Consider the following 26,806-nt stretch of genomic DNA (forward strand, 5'->3'; position numbering starts at 1 on the left):
ACCTGTCCCTTCTTGACCTAATTTCATCTAAGTGTACATGTGTTACCTGTTTGTGTAATGTCTGTCTTCAGTAGACAGTTTTCCTGTTTTGGTTTGGCCTCATGATAACAGTGGCCTCAACAAAACGAATTAGGAAGTATTCCCTTCTCTTTATTTTTGGAAGGGTTTGAAAGGATTGACAGGCATAAAAAATAGAAACTATGTGATTGTTTCCATTTTTTGGAAGGTAAACATAAGGCAAACTGAATGGTATCAACCATTCAGAGGAGGGGGCATGGATTGGGCTTTTGGGTACCTTTAATATCCTGCTTCTTGACCTAGATGGTGACGACTAAGGGCTTTTGCCATCTGATAAGTTATTAGCTGTATACTTACAATCTCTCTCTTTATATCTATGTTGTATGTTAGTAAAAAGCAGTGCCATGCCATAAGAAGCACTAGAAGTTATTTGACCTGGAAGCAGGCAATGAAAGAGTACATTGTAGTGAATTTAAAAACAATTATAAAACTGACTAAAAGAAAAAAGAGTAGTCTATCTCATTTGCTTAATTGAATCTTAAGGATTTTATCTTTAATTTTTGCTTGGACTTGAACTTTAAAGAGAAGAATAATTTTATATTTGTCTTTGAAAACATTATAATGGAAGGTAACTTACATTTGGTATACTTATGCAGTATCTTTATGCTGTCAGTTAGACATCATTTCATAACTTTGGTGAGTTGTCCTGGATAAGATGGCAGGGTATAATTTATGAGGAAATAGATGGGGAATTTTATTTTTAGCCTAGAGCTCAGTTTTCCCTTGGAGTTAATTAATGAAATGTTCTTACCTGTATCTGAGGGCAACTACTAAATTTCCTCTAAGTGATTCCAGGAGGGGAAAAAAAAAAGGAACTCATTGGGGGACAGCACCATGATGTGGGAGCAGAACAGTCCTATGAACTGTGTGCCTTCTCCCCTGGCTAATCATATGCTGAGTTTTTTTAAGCAGTTGGTTAAGTGATGCAAGTCTTATAGGTGAGTCTCTATTCCTCCAGCCCCGTGTTTGCAGGCAGGGGAGCCATCACCAGATTGACAGTTTGACCTCCCTTTTTGTCTAGTAGGAGGCACTAGCCTGAGCCAGTGAGATGGGGAGAAGAAAGTGACCTTGCCTAGTTCTAACCCTTCTGAGCATTCTCTTTCTGAGCAGGCTGTCTTTGGTGTTCACATTAGCTCTGCTCATAACAATTTTTTTTTTTAAAAGAGAGAGAGAGAATTTTTTTTTATATTTATTTTTTAGTTTTCCGCGGACACAACATCTTTATTTGTATGTGGTGCTGAGGATCGAACCTGGGCCGCATGCATGCCAGGCGAGCACACTACTGCTTGAGCCACATCCCCAGCCCTGCCCACAACATTTCTAACCCCTAATGGGAAGATGAAGCAAGTTCAATCCATGGATAAAGGGATGGGGTGAATAAATTTAATGTAGAGGGAAAGTGATTACAAAGTTCACTTGGCTGTTGATTAAAGCTACAATCTCCACTTTAACTCCAGTAATTCCATAGTTAGTATTTTGATCTTCATTTTTCTGACTTCAAGGTCTTCTTTTCTCATTTGGTTTTAATATTCAAATAGGGCTGGGGTTGTGGCCCAGTGGTAGAGGGGTTGATCCTCAGCACTGCATATAAATAAATAAATAAAGAAAGAAAGAAAGAAAATGAAGATCCATGGACAATTAGAAATATTTTTTAAAAACTCAAAGAGAATATTAAAAAGTGATTAATTATGACCCCTAAAACTCCAGTAGTTTTGTTTAGATCTGTTTATTATAAACATTGTATTGTTTAGTAGTAGGTTTTTTTGTTTTGTTAAATTTTTTTTTTTAGTTGTAGTCGGACACAATGCCTTTATTTATTTATTTATTTATTTATTTTTGTGGTGCTGAGAATCGAACCCATCGCCTTGCATGTGGTAGGAGAGTGCTCTACCGCTGAGCCACAACCCCAGGCCACTTTGTTTTGTTTTTTATAACCTGTTCTGAAAGTCAGCCCTTTCCTTAGAGAGTATAAGCTACTATATCATGTTTGGCTGCTATTCTATCACTTTGATTTATAACTCATATGTTTGGCTGCTATTCTATCACTTTGATTTATACTTTTATATGCTACTTAATGTGTTTAAAGTTATTTGGTCAAACAGGTCTATTTGGTAGCATGTCTCTCTTGCTTACTAATTAATCTTGTGTGTGGCTTTAAGGCCATTTACATGAATAATATTCTGCAGGTGCTGTTCCTGAAGTCAAAGAAGAGAAGCCACAGCCACAGTCAAAAGCACATTTTGGAGCTGTGGAAGAAACATTTAGAATTGTTAAGGACTCTCTCAGTGATGATGTGGTTAAAGCCACACAAGCAATCTATCAGTTTGAACTCTCAGGTAAGGACTGTGTTGGATAATCTGAGGCTATTATGAAACAAGGTGGAATGTTTCTTTTGGAAGAAAATCAGTGTACAATGGTGATAACCTGAATACTTGACTGTATTTAACATGCTTGAATGTAGACATTCAAGAATACTGTTGATTTCTTTTTTTTTTAATTTTAATATTTATTTTTTAGTATTTGGCGGTCACAACATCTTTGTATGTATGTGGTGCTGAGGCTCGAACCCAGGCCGCATGCATGCCAGGCGAGCGCGCTACCACTTGAGCCACATCCCCAGCCCCAATACTGTTGATTTCTAAGCTAAGATCAATGAATATGGATGCATGCAAAATAGTTTTATTACATATACTTCCAGTGTTAAATAACATCATGATAATGGAGAAGAAATTCTATGCTGAGAGGCATATGCAACATGACAGGGAGTGCAGTGCAATAATTTATCAATCGTGAGCAACTTAGTATTTTTATCTTTGATGTTACTCAGATCAGTCTGAGTATAGTCAGCTTTTTAAAACCTCTTAATGTTTTTCTTTTCCACATAGTAAAATTAACACAGGTTAATGGTAGTCCTCAGAAGTAACTACCACAGTTCCATTACAGAAACTTTTGCATTCCGTGTCTCCTGGGTTATTTAACATATTCCTTTTTTTAAAGAGAGAGGATTTTTTTTAATATTTATTTTTCAGTTTTTGGCGGACACAACATCTTTGTTTGTATGTAGTGCTGAGGATCGAACCCGGGCTGCACGCATGCCAGGCAAGCGTGCTACCGCTTGAGCTACATCCCCAGCCCTATTTAACATATTCTTGCCTTTTTGTTTTCACTTCCTTTTTGTCCTTGGAGTCCATGGTTCATTGCTTCAGTCACTCTCTAGCCTGTGTCCTAAACTTGTCCCAGACCCTTTGTCTCCATGTTGTTATCTGTCAAAGGCCCTGTAGTCTCAGTTGAATCATCAGACTATCTGAGGGCTTCATAGTTGCATCAAGGCTGCTAAGCCCTGTTGAAGAAAAGGGAAAAAAAAAATCAGATCTGTACCAGTAGAAGTTCATCAGTGTCCCTCTTCAAATGGTACCTCAAGTAATACTTCTTCAAGTAGCATCTCAGAATTCTGTTTTCAGCCACTGCCTTATTTTCCACAGCAACTATTTTAAACCCTTTCAGAAGGCTACAGACAGAAATTGCTCTACTTCCTACCATCAGATATAAATTAACCATTATAGGTTCCTCCTTCCCTCCTGTATAATGGAGCACATCCCTCCATCTTTAATGTCTGTACTATCCTGAGTGCCTAGAGTATTACTCAAATGCGGAATCTGATCCATTTGGTCTGGGGTAGAGTCTAAGATTGTGATTTCTGACAGGTGGTGACAGTATTACACCTCATGAATGTCACTTTCAGTAGCAAAATTCTACGTCTGTTTTCTCTGTCCATCTCAGGAATTATGTTGTTCATCATGCCTTCTTCAACCTGCTCATCCTGCAGCCTCCTTCCCAGTGATATTTTAATGTTTCCAAGCCTATTCTGTCTTTAAAACAGAGCATAGCAGCAGTAACAAACCACACACCCTGTCTTTCTCTCCCTTTCAGAGCCAAACTTACTTTCATCTGCAACTCACACTCTGGACACTGCTCTCTTATCATTTATCCCTCCCTATTCCATAGACTTGACTTTCACCAGGGACGTGGATGGACATTCATGCCACTAGTGGGCATTTGTCAATCCTACCTGTGACCACACTGCAGCTTCCGAGGCTGTTGACTACTCCTTCTTTCTGGAAATGCCCCCTTTTCTTGGTTTTATTCCCCATCTCCTCTGCTAGAAGCTTCTCCTCTATCCTTCCCTTAACATTGTATCCTTTAGGTGGCTATCTTAGCACTCCTTATACTCTATACAGATTTGTTTGAGGAAACTCCAATCATCCCCTGGTTTCAATGACCATATGAACTGATTAGTCATATATTTACATTTCTAGCTTAGTCGGATTTCATTTGACTTTTTTTTTTTTAATGTTGTAGTTGGACACAATACCTTTATTTTATTTATTATTTATTTTTATGTGGTGCTGAGGATCAAACCCAGGGTCTCGCACATGCTAAGCGAGCCCATTATTGCTGAGCCACAATCCCAGTCCTTCATTTGACATTTTTATTTGACTGTCCCAAAGATACCTCTCTCTGAAAATGTTCAAAACAACACAATATTTCCAATACCTGCATTTGCTGTTCTTCTAATTAGTCCTTTCTCAGTAAACCCAACACCCATTTTTGCCCAAGTTCCCAAGCCAGAAAACTAGCAGATCAATCCTGTGCACACGGCCCACCTTTTCTTCTGCATACTTGGTCCGTTTTCTGGCTTTGAGGTTCTGCTTTGAAAATTTCTCTCAAATATGCCCATTTGTCCTCATCCCCATGGCCATGATCCTGATCCAGGGATCACCTTCAAGCTCACAAATGATCCCACCAATGTCCTTACTAGTCTTCTCCATCCTCTTCATCCCTTTCTAATGTATCACCTGCACTGAAGGTAGGGTGAGCTATTTAAGATGCAAACCTTATTGTGTCATTTTCCTTCCATGGTGACAAAGGATGAGGGATGAAGTTACTAAATCCTTAACGTGGCTCACTGTGTCCCCCACCGAGAGTGCCTTATGAGTGAGTCTGATGCCACTGTCCTCCAGTCCTACAGTACTGTTTTCAGGTCCAGTTCCTCACACAGGCTTCATGCCCTCCCTTTTTTTTTTTGTATTGGGGATTGAACTCAGGGGCACTTAACCACTGAGCCACATCCCCAGTCCTTTTTTATATTTTATTTAGAGATAGGGTCTGTCTGAGTTCCTTAGAGACTCTGCTAATTTACTGAGGCTGGCTTTGAAAAGTGTGATCCTCCTGCCTCAGCCTCCTGAGCCTCTGGGATCCTGCCCACTTAATTCTGTTGATGGTTTTGTTTTTGTTTTACATATCCTGTTTTCATTGCCTGAGGTATTTTCTCTCTTTCCTGTCCAACTAACTAATTCTTACTTAACTTTCAAAGTTCAGCTTCAACTGGGCTTTCCTGGCCCTAGTGTTTTTTTTCCCCCTAGGTGTGTTGGGTGTTGGGGATTGAACCATGGCCTTGAACATGCTAGGTGAGCCCTTCTACCACTGAGCTATATACTCAGCTAAATCAATTTTTTGTTATTATGGTAAAATACAAATAAAAGTTGCTAATTCCTTTCAAGAGTACAGTTACATTCACATTGTTTTACAACCATCTCCAAAACTTTTTCATCATCCCTAACTGAAGTTCTATACTCCTGAAATAATAACTTCCCATTCTCTCCTGTTACTGGTACTTAGTAATCCCAGTTCTTCTTTTATTAGTATGTTCATACATCACCTTCTATTTCCTCTCTTATTGTGAGAACAGTGTTTTTTTTTTTTAACATTTTACTAGTTGTTGATAGACCTTTATTTATTTATATGTGGTGCTGAGGATCGAACCTAGTGCCTCACACATGCTAGGCAAGCGCTCTACCACTGAGCCCTTGCCCCAGCCCAGAGAACAGTGTTTCTCTTATCTTATTGAAGGCTCTTTGGAACCTAGCACCTTGAAACAAAATAAGTGCTCAATAAATATTTGCTGTTTGATTATTAGAGGCCAGAGAATTTTAATCCAGGAAACAGCATTTTGGAAGATTATTCTAATCATAATAATTGTTTATTTCTATATATTAATCTCTATATAGGTGAAGATGGTGGCACATGGTTTCTGGATTTGAAAAACAGGGGTGGGAATGTTGGACACGGAGAGCCCTCTGATAAGGCAGATGTGGTGATGAGTATGTCCACTGATGATTTTGTCAAAATGTTTTCAGGTAAGTTTTCAATTTTGTTAGTTCACTTGTTGTTCATGGAGAATTTAGTTCTAATATTTTATGTTATTCTTTTCCAAAGAATCAAGACTCATTAATGTTTGTTTTGGAATCTCAGCCACGATTTATGTTGAAGAGCATAGTTTGGGGAAGGCTATTCTTACTGTTGCCCCTATGGTCACTTCTGTCTTACTCAACAAATGGAAAATAGATGGCAGAATTTTTTTTTTTTTTTACTGAGAAGCTAATAAAAGATATAATGTTAGAAACAGGGATAGTTCAGACGGACTCCTAGGTGTGCTTCATTCTGGTAGCTGGATTAAGATATTTCCAATAATGCCATGGTTACTGGAGATGTCATACTCAGCAGCAGTTCATATATTGAGAGTGGGTCATGCTTTAGTCTTGCCAGCTGTTGCAATAAGAAAATGCCAGCCCTCTGCCATGGCCCAGTGGCACTGCTTTCTGTGGAACCCCCAACTCAGGAACCTTTTGCATGATTTTCTGTCTGTCCGTTTACTTCTAACAATGTCAGAAAAAAATAAAGGATAATTTGTTCTGTTTTCTATTCTTAGAACTCTATTCCAATTGGTACGTTCATTAACAAATTCTAAAGTGTTAGCAGCACTTTAAACTAAGGTATTATAATATTCCAAAGTCTTTCATATAATGAATTATAAATGTTATGCATATTTTGTTCTGTTTTAATCTTGACAAGTAGGATCACCGTGTATCCTGAACCCTCTAAGTCTTGCTTTCCAATTCTAATCAAGGATGCTAGTGGCCTGCATTCAATTTGAGCCAATCTGATGTCTTTATGATCAAGATTTCTTTAACTTTCCCCATTCCTTGTAGTAGGGTTAAACATACAAAAATAAGAAAATATGCTTAAGAAAAAAGAAAACAATTATTTTTTATTACACCACTGAAAAATGACCATCAATTAATTTAGTGTAGCATCATACGTATATATTTGTGTGTGTGCGTGTGAATGTATATAATATAATGTATGCTTATAAAAACAAGATGATACTACTGAAAAATAAGATTGTACTACTGTTTGGTAATCTTCACATTGTGCATTATAGAGCATCTTTCAGTATTAATAGTTATCTCTTTATTCATTTTAAATAGTTTAGTGTGTGTTTAGGGTTTTAAATACTTTCTTCATAGAGCTTAAACTTGTTTTGGACACAAAAGTATTTGATAAATTTTTAGTGAATATAGATCTTACAAATATTTTTTAAACTTAAAGATCATTTAAAAATTTATTGTCAACTTGTAAACTGAAATGACAGTAATTATATCCAATAATTACTGTCCTTTGAGATAAAATATGTTCTTCATTTTATGAAGATAGAGACTGAGACTTTGATGAATTAAATAACAAGCCCAAGATAGGGAGTGATAAATGTTGGACACAGGATTTGAATCCAAGCTAAGTCCCCAAAACTCATTCTTTTAATTATTGTGCTCTGATGATCTTCAAAGGTGAATCAATGGCCTCTTTAATTTACCTGTCCTTACATAGCATAAACTAGAAATAATGGGCTTTTCACTTATGCATTTCTGTGAATGTGCTCTTGCATTGACTAGGAGAGGTAGGCCAGCCTTTGAATATTTTTCAAAAGATGTAAGTTATTATGAGGTGTATTTTGTAGCAATGGTTTCAACTAGGAGCAAGTTTGCTCTTTTATTCTTAGCTATTGATCTCATCTGCTTTTCTTAAATGAGTACAATTTAGACCTTACAGCCTAAGAATTCTACTTTTAGAAACCATAGACATTTCTATGCCTTTTTGTATAGTAGATACATTATGAATATAAAAACTTAAAGCAGCTAGTAAACAAATTATCACAATCTCTTCTTTTGGCCAGCAGAGGCCACTGTGTGGTAAATCAATAAGATAGAAATAAATTTTAGCAAGGCATAGTGGTACGTGCCTGTAGTTCCAGCTACTAGGGAGGCTGAGCCAGGAGAATCACTTAAGCCCAGGAGTTTGAGATTAGCTTGGGCAACAGAGAGAGACTCTGTCTCTTAAAGGAAGGAGGGAGGGAGGAAGGAAGGAAGGAAATGTGTTTGTGCCAGGTGAGGTGGTGCACACCTATAATTCCAGAGGCTTGGGAGGCTGAGGTAGGAGGATTTCGAGTTCAAAGCTAGCCTCAGAAACTTAGTGAGGCTGTAAATAACTTAGTGAGATCCTGTCTCAAAAGAAAATAGGGGCTGGGGATGTGGCTCAAGCCGTAGCGCGCTCGTCTGGCATGCGTGTGGCCCGGTTCGATCCTCAGCACCACATACCAACAAAAAGATGTTTTGTCCGCTGAGAACTAAAAAATAAATATTAAAAAATTCTCTCTCTCTCTCTCCTCTCTCACTCTCTCTCTTAAAAAAAAAAGAAAATATAAAAAAAAGGCTGGGGATATAGCTCAGTTTTTGAGTGACCTTGGGTTTAGTCTCTGGGAAGGAAGGAAGGAAGGGAGGGAGGGAAGGGAAGGAAGAAAGGAGGGGGAGGGAGGGAGTTAGGGAGGAAGGGAGTATATTGTACTTAATAGCTATTTTTCAAAGTTTTAAAAAATAGTATTGTTGAGGTATAAAATTACATACTATAAAATTCATCATTATCAGTTATATGTACATACTATAAAATCCATCATTTTACGTTACAAGTACATGATTTTTAGTAAATTTCTAAAGTTGGTCAAACATTACCACAACATAATTTAACAATATTTTCCTTATACCAAAAAAAAATCATCTCTGAAGTTGACCCCTATTTCCACTGTACTCCACCCGCCCTCAGCCAGCCAAACACTATTGTTCTCTGTCTCTACAGATATTTTGTATAAATGGAATCAGAAAGTTTGAAGTCTTTTGCACCTGGCTTCTTTCACTTAGCATAAGGCTTTTGAGAGTCAGCCATCTGTGTTGTAGCATGTCTCAGCAGTTCACTTCCTTCTTATGGGTGAATAGCATTCTGTTGTAGAGCTCTATCTCTGTCCTCACACTGTTTATACCCTTAACCAGCTGATGGACATTTGAATTGTTTCAAGTTTTTGATTGTTATGAATATTGCTACTCTGAATATCATCATACATGTATTTGTATGGATGTATATTTTCATTCCTCTTTGAATTTCATTGGGTTATATGGTAAGTTGATTTAACTTTTTAAGAAACAACCAAGGGCTGGGGTTGTAGCTCAGTAGTAGAGCGCCTGCCTAGCCTGTGTGAAGCACTTGGTTCAATCCTCAGCACCACTAAAAAAATAAACAAAGTTATTAAAAAAAAATAATAAAGAAAAGAAACAACCAAACTGGTAAAGTGGCTGCACCATTGTTACATTTCTTACAACAGTGTATGAAGGTTCCAATTTCTCCACATTCTCACCAACACTTTTTTTTTTCTAATATTTATTTTTTAGTTGTAGTTGGACACAATACCTTTATTTTATTGTTTATTTTTATGTGGTGCTGCGGATGGAACCCAGGGCCTCATATGTGCTAGGCAAGTGCTCTACCACTGAGTCACATGACCCCAGCCCCACTCTCACCAACACTTATGATTATCTTTTTTATTATAGGCATTTCAGTAGGTATGTAGTAGTATGTCATATAGGTTTTTTATTTTTATTTGTTAAATATGGAACAAATAAATTTGCATGTCATCCTAGTGCAGGAGCCATTGGTAATCTTCTCTATATCATTCCAATTTTATACATGTGCGTCCGAAGGGAGCATTAACTTACATTTAACTTGGATAACCTTAATAATTATGTTGAACATCCTTTCCTATGTTTTATAGTATATTTGGTGAACTATCCATACAGTTTGCTCCTTTCTAAATTGAGTTCTTTTTATTATTGAATTAGAAGAAATCAAGATTGTCTTTTTATTTTCAGTAGTAGGAGTATTTATAAATTCTGGATATATGTTCCTTATCAAATACTCTTTCCCAGTCTGTGGTTTGTCTTTTCATTTTCATAGTAGTATATTTTATATTACAAAAGTGTTTAGTTTTAATAAAGTCTTTGATATGATTTTTTCCAGTATGGTTGTTGTTTCCCCTAAGCATTTTATTCTTTTTTATGTTATTGTGTATGGAATTGTTTTGTTAATTTTATTTTTGAATTACCTGTTCCTGATGCACATAAATATAATTAATTTTTGTGTATTGATTTAGTATCCTGTAAATTAATTTGTGAAGCCATTTGGAGCTCAGATTTTGTGGGAAGATTTTAAATTACTAATTCAGTATCTTGTTATATGTCAGTAGCTTTGATTTTAATGACTTCATCAAGGTGTAATTCATATACTCACACATTTCACCCATTTAAAGATTTATAATTTGGTTGTTTGTCACAGTTGCTTTTTGAACACTTTCATCACCAAAAAAACAAAACAAAACAAAACAAAAAACACCTCATACCCTATCTCTCTAACCCCACCTCTAGCTCTAAACAACCACTAATCAACTTTCTTTCCCTAGATATGAATAGGATTACTTAATATGGGATCTTTTGTGACTGATCTCTTTCACTTAGTTTTACAATGTTTTCAGGTTTCATCCTTGAGATAGCATATTTTAGTACTTCAATCTCTCTTTCTCTCTCTCTCTCTCTCTCTCTCTCTCTCTCTCTCTCTCTCTCTCTCTTTTTAAAGGAAGTGCAATTCACACATGCAATCAACCATTTTGAAATGATCCATGACATTTAAAGCCTTCACAATGCTACCAGCACTTCTGTAGTTTCAGGACTTCTTCACCACCCCAGAAGACACCTTGAACCATTTAAGTAATCACTACCCATTCCTGCCTCCTCCTGGCAACCACTAATCTGCTTTCTTTCTCCACTCATTTACATTTTGTGGCTATTTCATATAAATAGAGTCATATAATATGTGATCTTTTGCATCTGGCTTCTCTCACCTAGCATAATGTTTTTGAGGTTCATCCAAGCTGTAGCATGCATCAGCACTTCATTTCTTTTTATGGCTGAGTAAAATTCCATTGTATGAATAGACCACAATTTGTTTATCCATTCATCTGCAGACAGACAATTAGTTTGTTTCTACTGTTTGTTAGGAATAATGCTCCTACAAACATTCATAGGCAAGTTTTTGTGTGGACGTTTGTGATAGGTCTCTTCCCCAAAGTGGAATTGCTGGGTCATATAGTAATTCTACATTTAAGTTTTCAAAGAATTGCCAAACTGTTTTTCAAAGGGGCTGTACTATTTACATTTCCATTAGCAATGCATAAGGGTTTCTGTTTCTTCATACCCTTGCCCTCATCAGCACCTATTATTTTTTAATTTTATGGGGTTTTTGTTTATTTTTTTTTGTTATTGCCATCCTAATGGATATGAAATTGCTTCTGGTAGTTTTGATTTGCATTTACATAGTAGCTAATAATACCTAACGTTTTCCATTTTTTCATGTGTTTATTGGTCGTATGTATAACTTTCTTTTTCTCTCATCTTCATCTTTAAATTGGGTTGTCATCTTGTTTCTTTTCTTTTTATGGTGCTGGGTATTGAACCTAAGGTCTTGCACATGCTAGGCAAGCTCTTTACCACCAAGCTACATCCCAGCCCAGGTTATTTATCTTTTTGTTATTGAGTCTTAAGAATTCTTTGTATATTTACAAAAGTGTGATTTGCAAATACTTTCTCCCATTTTTTTGTAGTTTTTTTTTCACTTTCTTTTTTTTTTTCTTTTTAAATGTGAGCAAGAGCCTTTATTGTGCTTTTGCAGAAAGGCAGGGTAGGCAGGTTTAGGATTGGAAATGTAGCCGTTTATTTGTGTATTTGTTTCTGCCCCCCAGGTTGGGGGCAGGTGCTTGAACCCAGGGCCTCGAATATACTAGGCAAGCTCTCTACCACTAAGCTACAACCCTAGCCCATCTTTTCACTTTTTGATGAATATTTTGAAGCAAATATTTTTAAATTTTTATTTATTTATTAGCAGTGCTGGGGATTGAACCTAGGGCTTTCTACATGAGTTGAGTGGCTAGTGCTGTGCCACTCAACTGTATCCTAGCCCTTTTATTTTATTTTTTGAGATAGGATCTTGCTAAGTTCCCAGGATGATTTTGCTTTTGTGATCCGTCTGCCTCAGTCTTCTGAGTCGTTGGAATTAATAGGCATGTACAACCAACCACACCTAGCTAAAGTTTTTATTTTGATAAACACCAGTTTATATATTTTTTCTTTTGTTGCTTCTGCTTTTTGTGTCATATTTAAGAATCTTTGCCAAACTCAAGGTTAAATATTTAACACTAAATTTTCTTCTAAGAATTTTTAGTTTTAACTCTGATTTAAGTCTACAATCCATTTTGAATTAAATTTATATATGGTTTGATACACATTTTCCAGTAGCTTCCAGTGGTTTCATTCTTTTGAATATCATATCCAGTTATCCCAAAACCATTGAATAGGCAGTTCTTCCCCTCATTGAATGGTCTTGGCACTCTTGTTGAAGATCAGTTGACCTTAAGATATATGGGTTTAGTTAAACTTGTAAATGTATAGGTAAATCTAAATATATAATCAGCATGTGGTTCATTATTTCTACTCTTAAAAAGATTTGAAAATAGACACTCGATAAATAAATAAATAAAGGCACATGTGTTGCTCACAAAGGTTCCATTCACAGTAACCAAAAGGTAGAACAACCCGAATGTCCATCAACAGATCAATGAACAACTTGTGCTATGTATACACTATATACAATGGAATAACCTTCAACCATAAAAAGGAAGTTCATCCAACATGGATGAACCTTGAAAACATTACACTAAGTGAAAGAAGTGAAACACTAAAGATCTCATGTTGTGTGAATCCTTTGTATAAAATATCTAGAGTAGGTAAGTCTCTGGAAACAGTTAATTGGTATTTGTCAGGGTCTGGAGAGAGAAGGAATTACTGATGTGAAATCCATATAGGGTTTCCTTTTGGGATAAAGAAGATGTTTTGGAACTAGGAAGATACAGTGGTTGTGAACAATGTTGTGACTATTTAAATGCTACTGAATTGTTACCCCTTTATATAAGGGCACTAATTCTCTCATGGAATTTCTACCCTCAAATGTTCATCTAAACCTAATTAACTCCCACAAACCCCACCTCCTGACACCGTCCCACTGGTGTTGGGGCTTCAGGATACGGAATTTGGAGGGACACATTCGTACTTAGCAAAGCCTTCCTATGATCATCCCAGGGCTTTCCCCCTGACAACTACTTGATGCAGTTGCTCTGTTGTCAGATGTGTCAGACTGTCCTTCAGGCTACTTTTTCCTGGAGCCCTTTGTCTTCATGTTCCAGCGTGAACTGTAGATCTACAAGCTGCTCCACAGCTGTTGTCTTAGAAGTTCAGTTAACTCCTCAACATTGAATTTATTTCCAGGATTTCGTGTCTTCTTTCTTAGGTTTACATTTTTATTATGGCGACACATGTTCTCCTCTAGCTATGTGAGAGGATATGTTTGAGGTACTTTTTATATGTCTCTAAAGCTGTTTTTATTCTACTAACAACCTTGATTGATTGGCCTGGTAGAGACATCTGAGTTGAAATTCACTTTCTCTTAGAATTTTGAAGCTTTGACTCCCATCTTCTAAGATTACAGTTGAGAATTTGATCCTATTCTTGTTCTTAATCTTGCCCTTTCTGAAAGTGAATCAGATTCATCTTTGTGGTGTTCCAGAATTTCACAGTGATTCAAGGTGGCCTGGTCTTTTTTTCTGACTCTCCTGGGTGCTTGGGTCCTTGAAATGTTCTTATAGTATTTCTTTGATGTTTCTGAAGAAAAGGTTAGATGTGATTTCATCATCATTTTCTTCTATTGTATAACTTATTTTACTTTCCAGGAGATCAACTTACTTTCTATTGCATTTTAATATTAAGAATCAAAACTTTAATTTTCAAGACTTCACTTTTGTTTTCCAATGGTTTTCTTCTTTGGCTGCCTCCTTTCTTCTCTTCCTCACTCTGCTCCACTCACCTCTTCCCATCTCTTACTATCTTTGGTTTTCTCTTTGCCCTCCCTTTTTCCCCTTCCTTTGTTCATCCCCGCCTCTTTTTTCCCATCTTTCCTGTGCTTCTGGTCTCCTTTGCTTGTTTTAGTTTTCTTTCTTCTGCACATGCATTCTTCCTCTTTCAGTTGCCTTTATCTATGTTTTTGCTTTTTTTTTTTTTTTTGGTCTCATGATATCCATTCATCTATGGACAAAGTTTTATAAAGCTGATTGGAAGCTGTGTTATGTATTGATGGACTTCACTATATTATAGAGTGGCAGAGCAGTGAGCACAGTTGCCCAGATGGTAGAGTTTGTAAGTTTTTGGAGGGGCTGTTCTTGTTTCTTCAAAGAATAAAGACCTTTCAGTATCTTCCATGTAAGTCAGTGTTATTCTTTCTATTATTTATAAGTTTACATGTTTTAACATTTTCTTTTAGAGAGGCACAGCTCAAAAAAGAAGGGGACTTGATTCTTTCCATCTGTAACCAATTTATGAGGGTTTGTAACCCTTATTTAGAATAATTTAAAGGCGTCTACTAATAGATGTACAAAATACATTAACCTGTACACTGTATGTGGTACCTGGGTGGAGGGTGGGGTGAGCAACTAATGCATGGACATGTAGCTTGTCTTCTAGGACATATGAGCAACATATAAACTGGCATACAATAAGGCAGGAAATCGTAAATGAGTTCTACATACACAATATGTGACCTTGGGCAAGTCAAAATCCTCTCCTGAGTCTCAGTTCTTTTCATGAATTCCACTGTATGCCAGACTGTGAGTGACACTGGAATAAAATAGCAGATAAAAAACAAAGCTCCTAGCCGGGTGGAGTGGTGCACACTTGTAATCCCAGTGGCTCCAGAGACTGAGGCGGGAGGATTGCATGTTCAAAGCCAGCCTCAGCAAAGGCAAGGCCCTAAGCAATTCAGTGAGACCCTGTCTTTAAATAAAATACAAAATAGGGCTAGGGATCTGGCTTAGTGGTTGAGTGCTCCTGAGTTCAATCCCCAGTATCCCGTCCTCATCCCCACAAAAAAAGATAGCTCCTTCTCTCCACAGAGCTAATATTTGTTATCTTCTTTATTAGCTACGGTTCATCCCTTTGTTCATGTGTTTTAACACTCACATTTTTTAAATACTGTGGCATTTCTATTTCTAGTATTGAAATAATATTAGCACATACTTCTGTGTCCATATATTATATTTAATGGTCACTTAAAATGTTTTATGCATTTACACTATTTAATTACCCGAATTTAAATGTCGAAAAGTCTAAAAGTGTAATAAACTATAATAGATTGGAAAATTAAACAATGATAGTATTTGTTTACCAGAATTTACTTGGACTCTGTTTCTTTTACTTCTTTTTTGTTGTTGTTGTTGTTGCTGATGGACTTTATTTTTTATTTATTTATATGTGGTGCTGAGGATTGAACCCAGAGCATCATGCATGCCAGGCGAGCCCTCTATCACTGAGCTACAATCCCTGCCCCATCATGTTTCTTTTAGTGTAGAACTACTAGAGGATGTTTAAATATTCCATCTTCAGCTTTTTGTCATAATCTTTGCTGATTGTTGATATTTTTTACATTACCTCTTGTGTTATAGGATTTTGTTAACATATAAATCTAGGAATTGAAATTCCCTAGATACTGATATAAAAGGCTGTAATAGAAATTTCTATGCTTCTGAGAGTTTTAGAACTCAAAAGAAAGTCTTTTTATGATTCATATTCTTGAAGTGATACATCCCTAAGGGCACTAAATAGTTGCTTACCTCTCTCATTTTTTCATTTTAGGAAAACTAAAACCAACAGTGGCATTCATGTCAGGAAAATTGAAGATTAAAGGAAACATGGCCCTAGCAATCAAATTGGAGAAACTAATGAATCAGATGAATTCCAGACTGTGATGGCAAAGAACAAAAATGTTGACTGCTACGCATAAAAAGTAAAAAAAAAAAAAAAAAAAAGAAAAAACCAAAAATCAAAAAAAAAAAAAAAAACCTCAACAATTAAAAATCTAATGTTGTTGTCTTCCCTATTGTATGTTAAAAATGTGCATGTCTATTCTGGAAAAATATAGATTCTATAAGACTCAAAATCGAACTGAAAGCTTTAGCCTAATGGGTGCAATGGCTCATGCCTATAATCCCAGTAACTTGGGAGGCTGAAGCAGGAGGACCATAAGTTTGAGGCTAGCCTGGGCAATTTAGCAAGAGGCTGTCCCAAAATAAAAAGGAGTTGCAGATATAGCTCAGTGGTAGAACACTACCTGGGTGCAATTGCCAGTGCTGAAAAAAACAAAAGTACGAAAATGGTATAGCTACTTAAAAATCAAAACAAAACAAAACCAGGTAGCCAATCAAATATAGACTTCACTAAGTAGATTTCCAAGACATTCTGTTTTCTATATTTTGAGGGGTTTTCCTCTGAGCCTTATATCTCTTTCATTGTCTTCTAGTAAGAAAAGTACATATTATGAACAACCAATCAGGATAAAGCAGTAAAATTGATCATTTACAAAGCTTCTTCTGATATAAATTGAAGCTAATTTGTGTTAAAATTTTAAATTTTGGATTGTATACTAATGTAAATCTTAATGTTTTGGATTTTTATAAGCTAATTTTATAGAAAATATCTGCTTTTCACACAAGTAAACTGCTTAATAAATACTGCTTGTAAAAGCTAATGGAATAAAGTTTTTCATTTTGTTAACTAGCTTTTCAGATATAGTAATCTTCGGGAAAATATTAATGTAATTCAACTAATTGCAGTATGTATTCTATTTAAGATACGTTAAAAAAAAAACCCTACTTTCTTTTGCTATTGATTTGCCTGATCTGGATATTTCATATAAATGGAATCATGTAGGACCTTTTGTGACTAATTTTTCCTTAGTATGTTTTTAAGGTTCATCCATGTTTCTTATGGTTTGGATTTTTAATGTCCCTAGAAAAGCTCAGGTGTTAGGCAATGCAGGAATGTTCAGAGGTGAAATGATTGTAGATTATGAGAGCTATAACCTCACCAGTGGATCAGTCCATTTGATGGATTGATAATTTGGTTGGGCTATATGATGGTAATTGTGGGCAGGTGGGGTGTGGTTGTGGTTGGAGGAAGTAGGTCACGGGGGTGTGCCTTTGAGGTTATATTTTGTCCCTGGCTCCTTGCTCTTCCTGTTTCTCAGCTGCCATGGGCTGAGCAGTTTTCTTCTGCCATACCTTTCTGCTATGACGTTCTACTTCACCTCAGGCTCACAGCAATGGAGTTGACCAACCATAAATTGAATCTCTGAAACCATAAGCCCAAATAAACTTTTCCTTCTCTTTTTTTTTGTATTATTTTGCTTCAGTTTATTTTATTTTTGGAAAACAATTTATTGCTTTCCCTTCTAAAGCTTTGAGAATTCACACGCACACACACAAAACAATAACACCTATAGATTGCTTAGGTCAGACGAAGAATGCAAGAAGTGGATGCCTATACCACGGGGTGCCGGTGGATACGCACTGATGTTTAAAGCAAGCTCCCTCCGATTTGTATCACAGCCTTCAGAGAGACTGCAGCCTTCACGCTCCATCTCAGATGACACACTGGGGTCATTAGTCAAGTCCCTGAAATGGTATAAAAGTGCTTTTCTTTTTGTTTCAGGGTAGTTTTGGTTTTTGTGTATTTCCTTTTTATTCATCTATCCCACCCACCCACCCTCCCTCCCTCCCTTCCTCCCTTCCTTCCTTCTTCCTTCCTTCCTTTGCCTGCCTTCTACAAAAAAAAAAAGAAAGAAAAAGAAAGAAAGAAAAGAAAAAAGAAATTTTCAATTAATTTCTGAAAAATAATTTGGTCAATAAATTTACTGTTTGGTGTTCACGGTCAACCCTATATCGGCTCAGCTGTATTCTTTTTTTTTTTTTATTGGTTGTTCAAAACATTACAAAGATTGCAGAATCACATCAGTTACACATCCACATTTTTACATAATGCCATATTAGTAACTGTTGTATTCTGCTGCCTTTCCTTTCCTCTACTATCTCCCCTCCCCTCCTCTCCCATCTTCTCTCTCTACCCCATCTACTGTAATTCATTTCTCTCCTTTTTTTTCCCATTTCCCTCACAACCTCTTATATGTAATTTTGTATAACAATGAGGGTCTCCTTCCATTTCCATGCAATTTCCCTTTTCTCTCCCTTTCCCTCCCACCTCATGTCTCTGTTTAATGTTAATCTTTTCCTCCTGCTCTTCTCCCTGCTCTGTTCTTAGTTGCTCTCATTATATCAAAGAAGACATTTGGCATTTGTTTTTTAGGGATTGGCTAGCTTCACTTAGCATAATCTGCTCTAGTGCCATTCATTTCCCTGCAAATTCCATGATTTTGTCATTTTTTAGTGCTGCGTAGTACTCCATTGTGTATAAATGCCACATTTTTTTTTATCCATTCATCTATTGAAGGGCATCTGGGTTGACTCCACAGTCTAGCTATTGTGAATTGTGCTGCTATGAACATCGATGTGGCAGTATCCCTGTAGTATGCTCTTTTAAGATCTTCAGGGAATAGTCCAAGAAGGGCAATAGCTGGGTCAAATGGTGGTTCCATTCCCAGCTTTCCCAGGAATCTCCATATTGCTTTCCAAATTGGCCGCACCAATTTGCAGTCCCACCAGCAATGTACAAGAGTACCCTTTTCCCCACATCCTCGCCAGCACTTGTTGTTTGGCTTCATAATGGCTGCCAATCTTACTGGAGTGAGATGGTATCTTAGGGTGGTTTTGATTTGCATTTCTCTGACTGCTAGAGATGGTGAGCATTTTTTCATGTACTTGTTGATTGATTGTATGTCCTCCTCTGAGAAATGTCTGTTCAGGTCTTTGGCCCATTTGTTGATTGGGTTATTTGTTTTCTTATCATTTAATTTTTTGAGTTCTTTGTATACTCTGGATATTAGGGTTCTATCTGAAGTGTGAGGAGTAAAAATTTGTTCCCATGATGTAGGCTCCCTATTTACCTCTCTTATTGTTTCTCTTGCTGAGAAAAAACTTTTTAGTTTAAGTCCCATTTGTTGATTCTTATTAACTCTTGTGCTATGGGTGTCCTATTAAGGAATTTGGAGCCCAACCCCACAATATGTAGATCAGAGCCAACCTTTTCTTCTATAAGACGCATTAAACTTTTCCTTCTCTAACTTGTTCTTTTTTTTTTTTTTAAAGAGTGAGAGAGGGAGAGAGAGAGAGAATTTTTTAATATTTATTTTTTATTTATCGGTGGACACAACATCTTTGTTTGTATGTGGTGCTGAGGATCTAACCCCGGCCTCACGCATGCCAGGTGAGCACACTACCGCTTGAGCCACATCCCCAGCCCCTTTAACTTGTTCTTGTCAGGCATTTTGGTCACAGTGATGAAAAGCTGACAGTGTCATAGCATTGGGGCAGTGCCATTAATTTAATACAGTTGCTGCTTAGATACCCATTTTTAGGCCTGATATAAGTTATCTGGAACCCAGTTGTACCCTGTCATCTTTGACCTAGTTAAAACCTCCTCTCCCTGTGTGGTAGTTTGTGATATAACCAACTTTTCCCTCATCCCAGTGACCCCAAACCCAAGGTATCCCACAGCTGCTGGCCACGATAAAACTTAATAGTCAATACCAGAGTTCTGTTAATAAATTCTCCCTTTTTGCAAGTATTTTCTTTAAACCAGCCAATTCATAACTCCCTCAGAAAGTCTAGGACATAATGCCCGTAGTCCTTAATAAATGCGTAGTCCTATAATTTCACTTTTCTCAACCTCTCATCTTTTTCTTCTTTACCTGCTTCAACGAGCTGCTTCCTGCCCCCAGACTTCATGACAGTCTGTCAGCACTTCTGACTTTCCTGGAATCTGGGAGTAATAAATTTGTGTTTCATCCATTTTGTTTTCACCTCATTATGTCTTTTTTTTAAGAGAGAGGAGAGAGAGAGAGAGAGAGAGAGAGAGAGAGAGAATTTTAATATTTATTTTTTAGTTTTCGGCGCTCACAACATCTTTGTTTGAATGTGGTGCTGAGGATAGAACCCAGGCCACACGAATGCCAGGCGAGCGCGCTACTGCTTGAGCCACATCCCCAGCCCCATTATGTCTTATCTACTAACACACTTGAACCTAAATTTCCCCTGGTCAGGACTCTCCTAAAATAGGTGGCCATTTCAGCTGTGATCACTCTATAGAGAGACTTTAAGACCAAATTAGAAGCCATGGGACTGGGGATGTGGCTCGGTGGTAGAGTGCTTGCTCAAGGACCTCGGTTCCATACCTACCTAGCACACGGGAAAAAAATTAAAGAAAAAACGAAATTAAAACAAGAGTTGGGCAGGTGCATGTGAGTGTGTGGTCTCAGCTGCATATATATAATGACTTATTTCACTCAATGGTCTTCCAAGTTCTCCATGTTATAGCATGTGACAGATTTCCTATTTTTAGCACTGAATAATATTTTATTATAAATATAAATCACATTTTCTTTATCCATTCCACGCATCTGGCAGGGTGGCTTCTACCTCTTGGGTATTGTATATAATGCTGCAGTGAACATAGGGTGCTGACAACTCTTAAGACCTTGCCTTCAGTTCTTTTTCTTTTTTTGTTTAATATTTACTTTTCTTTTTTAGGTGTAGATGGACACAACACAATGCCTTTATTTTTATGTGGTGCTGAGGATTGAACCTGGGTCCCGCCCAATCCCAGCCCCTCCTTCAGTTCTTTTGGATATATTCAGAAGTGAGATTCACTGGATCATACAGTGATTCTATTTATAATTTTTTGAGGCCCCTCCATACTGTTTTGCGTAGTGGCTGTACCTTCTCACATTTTCATCAATAGTACACAAGGGTTCCAATTTCTCCACAGGATCACATCTTTGGAATATGTAGCAATTAACTATGAGATTTGTGTTTGTTTTTTGTTCAAAAGTATCAAAAACATTAACACATTAATTTCATTCACTCTAGCCCAGGAAGGGTGTTGATATGGGATGGTATTATTAACCTGAATGGGCTCCAGATTGAGAAGGGCTGACATATAAGATAATTTACTAACGGGGCAGTGCAAGCTAGCTGTCCAGATTTGGGATGACCTTGGATTCTTTCTCTTTTGTTCAGTCATACTCTTCCATTACCTACCTTAAAGGTAGGAGTAACTAAGGCTTTACTGTACTAGATGGAGTGAGGCTAAGATGTGGGCATCACATAAGGTTCATCAAACATATTGCAAATGTTGCATATTGCAAACATTATTGTTTTGAAGATAGAGTTGTGAATATAATGGGAATTAAGAGCATAGACTCTAGAGCTTGATTGCCTGGGATGAATCTGGGTTCCTCTAGCTACTTTTTTTTTTTCTTCCCCTCTAGCTACTTTCTATATGATCTTGAACAGATTTCTTAATTTTTCTAGGCCTCAGTTTCCTTATTCAAAAAATGGTAATGCTAACAGCACCCACTTCCTAGAGTTCTTAGATTTAAATAAATTAATATTAAGTTCTTGGTAAGTGCTGTGGAAGTGTTTTGTTAGTTAAAATAAAGGTCCAATCTTGCCTTTCTTGTGCCCGGTCCCGTGAGAGTGGTCTGGTGTCCCTGGGGTGCTCTAACATTAGTTGGTGTGAGCTTTAGATGCTACTAAACAGTCCCCGTCCCTGGGTGGGATAGGTGTGTCACAGGTGAATGTCAGACATCTCCACGGGGCATCAGTGACGGTAAACTGTGTGGTAGGACGTCGGACAGAAGTGTTCCGGCACATCCCTGGGTGTGGAGAGGACTCTACTCAGTGCTTCATAACAGGTGCCACGCACGTCACGAACGGGGCAGGTTCTGTCAGCTCCCTGCTTTAGGTTGGGGTGTGAGGCACTAGAAGACAGCAGGGACCTCAGGCCCGCGGTGTGTGACGGCGGCGGGGCTGGGCACCTCAGAACGTGGCTCCCACACCTGTCTGGGCGGTGGGAACCAACTCCCGCGCGCGTACGACGGGTTGTCCCAAACCTTTCCGGCAAGCGCGCGTGTGTGCTGCAGGACGGTCGGTCCGCACCACCTCCGGGCAGCGACTCCTGCGAGCGCGGTGCACGTCGTAGGAGGTGTCGTTACACACTTCCTGTGGGTCTCGCCGACCACGGCGCGCTTCCGGTGCCGGCTGGAGCCCGGGGTCCGAGCCCCCGCCCCGCGCCCGGCCCCGCCCCGCCCGCGCCCCGCCCCCCGCGCTCCGAGCCGGGCGCGCGGAGCCCGGGGCGCGAGGAGCGGCGCACGCTGGTGGCCGAGCCAGGCTGGCGCCCGTACCCCCCGCCAGCACCGCCTTCCGCCGCCCGCGGGCGCTTTCTTCGTTCCACTTGCCTTCGGTGCCCGGCCCTCCGGCCGCCCTCCTGCCCCCTCCCCTCCGTCCCGCCCCGTCCAGCCGGGGCTGCCCGGCTCCCGCAGGCCCCCAGCCGCCCGCGTTCCTATGGACAGACGCACAGACACCTGCAGGTGGGTGAGAACCCGCGCGCGGGGCGGGGACTAGCGCGCCGACGCGACGACCCGGGCAGGGAGCCCCTTTGTGTGGGGGCGGCCGCGCAGTGACCCGGCTGAACCCTCCTTTTGTCTCCTCTGGGGCAGCGAGGCCGGAGCGAGGGCACAGACCCGCGCAGCCGGACGTCGGCGGCCGCGGGCTCGGGGTGCTGGATCTGGGGGCGGAGACCGGGCGGGCGGGAACGCTCGCGAGCGGGCGGCGGCGTTTCCCGGGCCAAGCGCCTGGCATCTCCCGTGGCCGCCGCGGGCGCGCTGCTGGGGTCTGGCTCCCTGCTCCTGCTCGCGGGTCTGAGGAGGTGGGAAGCAGGGCGGGAAGGAGGAGAAGAAGGTCTGCCCTCCTACTTTCCAAGTCCGAGATGGTCATGGAGAAAGAGAGGTGGTTCAGGGCTTCGTCGGACTTGTTTCCCTCCGCGGAGGCTCGCCGAGGTGCGTTTGGGGCGTGTGTGAAGGAACGTGCACCGCTGCGCTCCCTTATTTATTGTTTCTAACGGAGGAGGGCTTTCTCCGAAAGGCTCTTCCGTCCCCCACCCCCATCTGAGGCTGCGCACAGTGATTTGTGTTTGTTATCAAATATATCAAGGAACGTCGTCCCCCGGGTAGGAGGAGGTTGGGCGACCAACATCAAATCAAAATAAGACCCAAATCACAGACTGCTTTTGGCTTTCTGTAGCCAATTTTTTGAAAAAGGTTAGATTGATACTTGGAAAAATGAGTGTGATTATGATTTTTACGATTACATTTCTGTTTTTGTTTTGAAGTTTTGGAGTAAAGTTTTGTCCATCCCCCCCTTCCCGCCACACACACACACACACACACACACACACACACACACACACACACACACACAGAGTTAGGATCAACATGAGAATATGGTACTGTTACAGACGAGACAGGTAGTGACAGCCTCCATGGTGGGGGTTATATTGGAGTGCAATAAGCAAGGTTCTAGTCTTCTGTTTAGGCTAAAAATCCTCCCTTCACTGGTTGAAGATATGAGATCTTTCACATATGGGGAGAACGTGAATATTAGAATTGAGTTTTTCCCCCTGTGATTATACTTCCCTTATTTTATTGACTGCATTTATATATTCTGTGAATATAACCAAAGATGAAGTTGTTATGTATAGTATTTTGAAAAGTACCGTAGGGTGATATTTCTGATCTCTTAGATGGCTAAGTTGTTTTGTAAACAGTTGCTATATATTTGTAGATGCTGAAATAATAAATGAAGTTCAGTAAGCATCCAGAAAATGAATTTGACGGATTCAGATTTTTAATGTAGGTGTGGAGTTTTATCTTTATATTAATCTCAATCTGATGCTTAGTTCTGGAAACTTTTTTCTTTTACTATATGAGAATTCATATCGACAAACTTAAAACTGACAGTTACCAAGGAGATTTTTTTTTAAAAAGCAGTTTTGAGAAGCAAAATTGGACAATTATAGGTATAGGCATTTGGAGCAAGTGGAGTTTCTTTGCAGAAAAGCATTATCATCTAAACTTGAAGGGAAAAAAGTAGAAATATACTTGTTATTTAAATTTCCATCAAGTAAGGTGAAGAAATTAATCAGAAAAATACAATTTAATGCATTTTTATTTAGGCAAACTAATTTTTGTTAGTATACCAAAGTTTAATATGCCTAAAATAGTGATCTTTTTCTAGGAGAAAATTTTATCCTCAGTTCTGCCCCAATTACGTTAATAGATTAATATTATCATCATGACTCATTTTTTAAATGCCTGACTGTACATTTATACACACTTTACTTAAAACCCAGAATAGGCTTCATGGAACAATGACCCAGCAAACCTCTTTGAGGTGATCAAATTTTATACATCTTGCTGTGACTTTCTGTTTAGATTAGGCAAATGAACTTAAACTCTGCACAGAGCTTAATGAGTGGCTCTGGTAGGGCCCTTGACCAATGTTCTTCCCACACCTCTTTACATTATGAATAGTCCAAAGAGGAGAGATACTAAAATTATGTGTGGCTTTATCATGAATTGTGGAAGGGAGTTCTAGACCATTCTCAGAATTCTGCTCTTAAGCTGGTTGAAGTACTAGAAAAGATAAGCTAACAAATTGAATTGCTTTTTTATGCATTTACCAGACTGTCAGTGGTAGTGATAAGATTTAACAAAGAGTCACTGTGTAAACTAAACATTAACAAAGTGTGGCCTGTATTGAGAATTGGTTTGGGAAATTGTAGTTGCGCCTGACAGTCTTCTTGATCAGCACTATAGTGCCTTTATGTGGCCTAAAAGATAATATCTAGTTTTTAGTTTGTTTTTTTTTATTGATATGTAAATACTGTTTTAGGTGTTTGTGTGAAACATTCTAGAAAATATTACATACATTCAACTTATTTCCCATTTGGTAATTGGTGTTCAGGAAGGGATATAAATTATCTTCCTTTTTTTAAAAATTATTTTTTATTTTTAGGTGGACACAGTATCTTTATTTTTTATTTTTATGTGGTACTGGGGATTGAACCCAGTGCCTCATGGGTGCTAGGCAAGCACTCTACCACTGAGCCACAACCCTAGCCATATCTTCCATTTTTCACAGGTCAATTTTTTTCCTGTTGCTTTTTTTTTTTTTTTTAAATATTTATTGTTTAGTTCTCGGCGTACACAACATCTTTGTTGGTATGTGGTGCTGAGGATCGAACCCGGGCCACAAGCATGCCAGGCGAGCGCGCTACCGCTTGAGCCACATCCCCAGCCCCTTGCTTTTTACATTTTTATAAATAAATAATATTTCCAGAAAATTTTGGATTTGTGTAAAATTGGATTTTAAAATACAGCTGACATCAGATTTTTAAGACAACACTAAGCTGTCCGCAGTTACATTTTTAAAAAATATTTATTTTTCAGTTTTAGGTGGACACAATATCTTTATTTTTATTTTTATGTGGTGCCGAGAATCGAACCCAGTGCCTCATGCATGGTAGGCGAGCGTGCTACCACTTGAGCCATATCCCCAGCCCCTGCAATTAGGTTTTATCAGCTTTTAAATCCATAGATCTTTCTGGCATTTTCTTCTTTGTTAATTACCAATATATTGCCGATATCATTAAAGGATACTTTAAAAATAGCCACTTTGATAACTGGAACCATCAAATGATTAGTGCTAGTATTGGTAATAATCAAATAGAAAACTGGAAAGTAACAGTTTTGTCTTTGTAATAGATCTTTGGCTTTCAAGTCCTTTTTTCATGTTGTTTTTATAGGATGGGGAAGCAGTTCTGACCTGAGAGGTGTGGAAGTCAACTCTTATTCCAGCTTCTTTTAACCTGCATTGTTTAAAAACAGCAAGAGCCCAGGCTGCTTGCTGAAAATGCAGAATTCATTCTTGGATTAATATTCTGGTACCAGATGTATGAGGCTGGCTCCAAAGAAGCTTTTTCTTTTAAATACTGTCAAAAATAGAGAAGCTGAAGATTGGAGAGAAGCCATTTATTTTGAACAGTTTATTTTATGACAGTTTGTGTTTGTAAAGAAACCTGCTCATAATATTTACTTAAGAGATCTACATAGTTGCCCAAAGAAGCCCCACAGGTTTCTCTTTTTTCTTTAAAAAAGTTTCCATAGAGCTTAACTCTTATGTGATACTTCCTGACTTTGCTTCTGATTAGTTGATTTATGGACTTTATTTACCAGCATGATTGGAGAATTCTTTTGCTAGACTGAAATTGCACTCTGCCTGGGCTCTGGTCTGTTTCCTAGGTAACAAATGCACTGCATAGATTCCATAATGAGGACTGTGGTTGGCTAGTTACTGTGTAAATTCTGTTGTTTGGTAAAGCTTAGTCTCAAATTCAAATAAAGGTCAAGAAAGCAAAAGTACTGAAAATGCAAATTTTGAAATTTTATTTTGTATCCAGTGCCAACAAAGTTTAATAGGCTTTTCCAGAGAATTATACAGCAGCATTCAAGTTTGTTTTGCAAAGTCTTACACTTAAACAGTTGGAGAGCTTTTTCAATATTTTGT

At 38.5% G+C, this 26,806-nt stretch overlaps 2 protein-coding genes and 1 non-coding gene across 8 annotated transcripts in view; 2 read left to right on the forward strand and 1 right to left on the reverse strand.

Annotated features, from left to right (window-relative positions):
* Positions 1–17,626, forward strand: part of Hsdl2 (hydroxysteroid dehydrogenase like 2) — a 60,347-nt gene extending 42,721 nt beyond the window's left edge. For both annotated transcript variants that reach the window (XM_005329704.4, XM_040286163.2), the window contains exons 9-11: positions 2,265–2,414; positions 6,147–6,275; positions 16,086–17,626. In XM_005329704.4, the coding sequence (XP_005329761.1) occupies positions 2,265–2,414; positions 6,147–6,275; positions 16,086–16,198 (392 nt within the window). In that variant the 3' untranslated portion in view covers positions 16,199–17,626. The remainder of the gene's footprint in view (positions 1–2,264; positions 2,415–6,146; positions 6,276–16,085) is intronic.
* LOC120890110 (U6 spliceosomal RNA) lies at positions 9,905–10,007 on the reverse strand. The gene has a single exon (XR_005734363.1). It is a non-coding gene; the product is annotated as a U6 spliceosomal RNA (small nuclear RNA).
* Positions 17,627–22,631: 5,005 nt separating the features above from the next.
* Positions 22,632–26,806, forward strand: part of Kiaa1958 (KIAA1958 ortholog) — a 139,847-nt gene continuing 135,672 nt past the window's right edge. For 4 of the 5 annotated variants that reach the window (XM_078047976.1, XM_078047973.1, XM_078047974.1 and 1 more), the window contains exon 1: positions 22,632–22,770. The gene's annotated coding sequence lies outside the window, so the exon portion shown is untranslated. Of the gene's footprint in view, positions 22,771–23,114; positions 23,239–26,806 lie in introns of those variants that run through there. The other variant, XM_078047972.1, reaches the window with a different exon arrangement.

The sequence above is a fragment of the Ictidomys tridecemlineatus genome, chromosome 4 (assembly GCF_052094955.1).
Source record: "Ictidomys tridecemlineatus isolate mIctTri1 chromosome 4, mIctTri1.hap1, whole genome shotgun sequence".
Lineage (NCBI taxonomy): Eukaryota > Metazoa > Chordata > Mammalia > Rodentia > Sciuridae > Ictidomys > Ictidomys tridecemlineatus.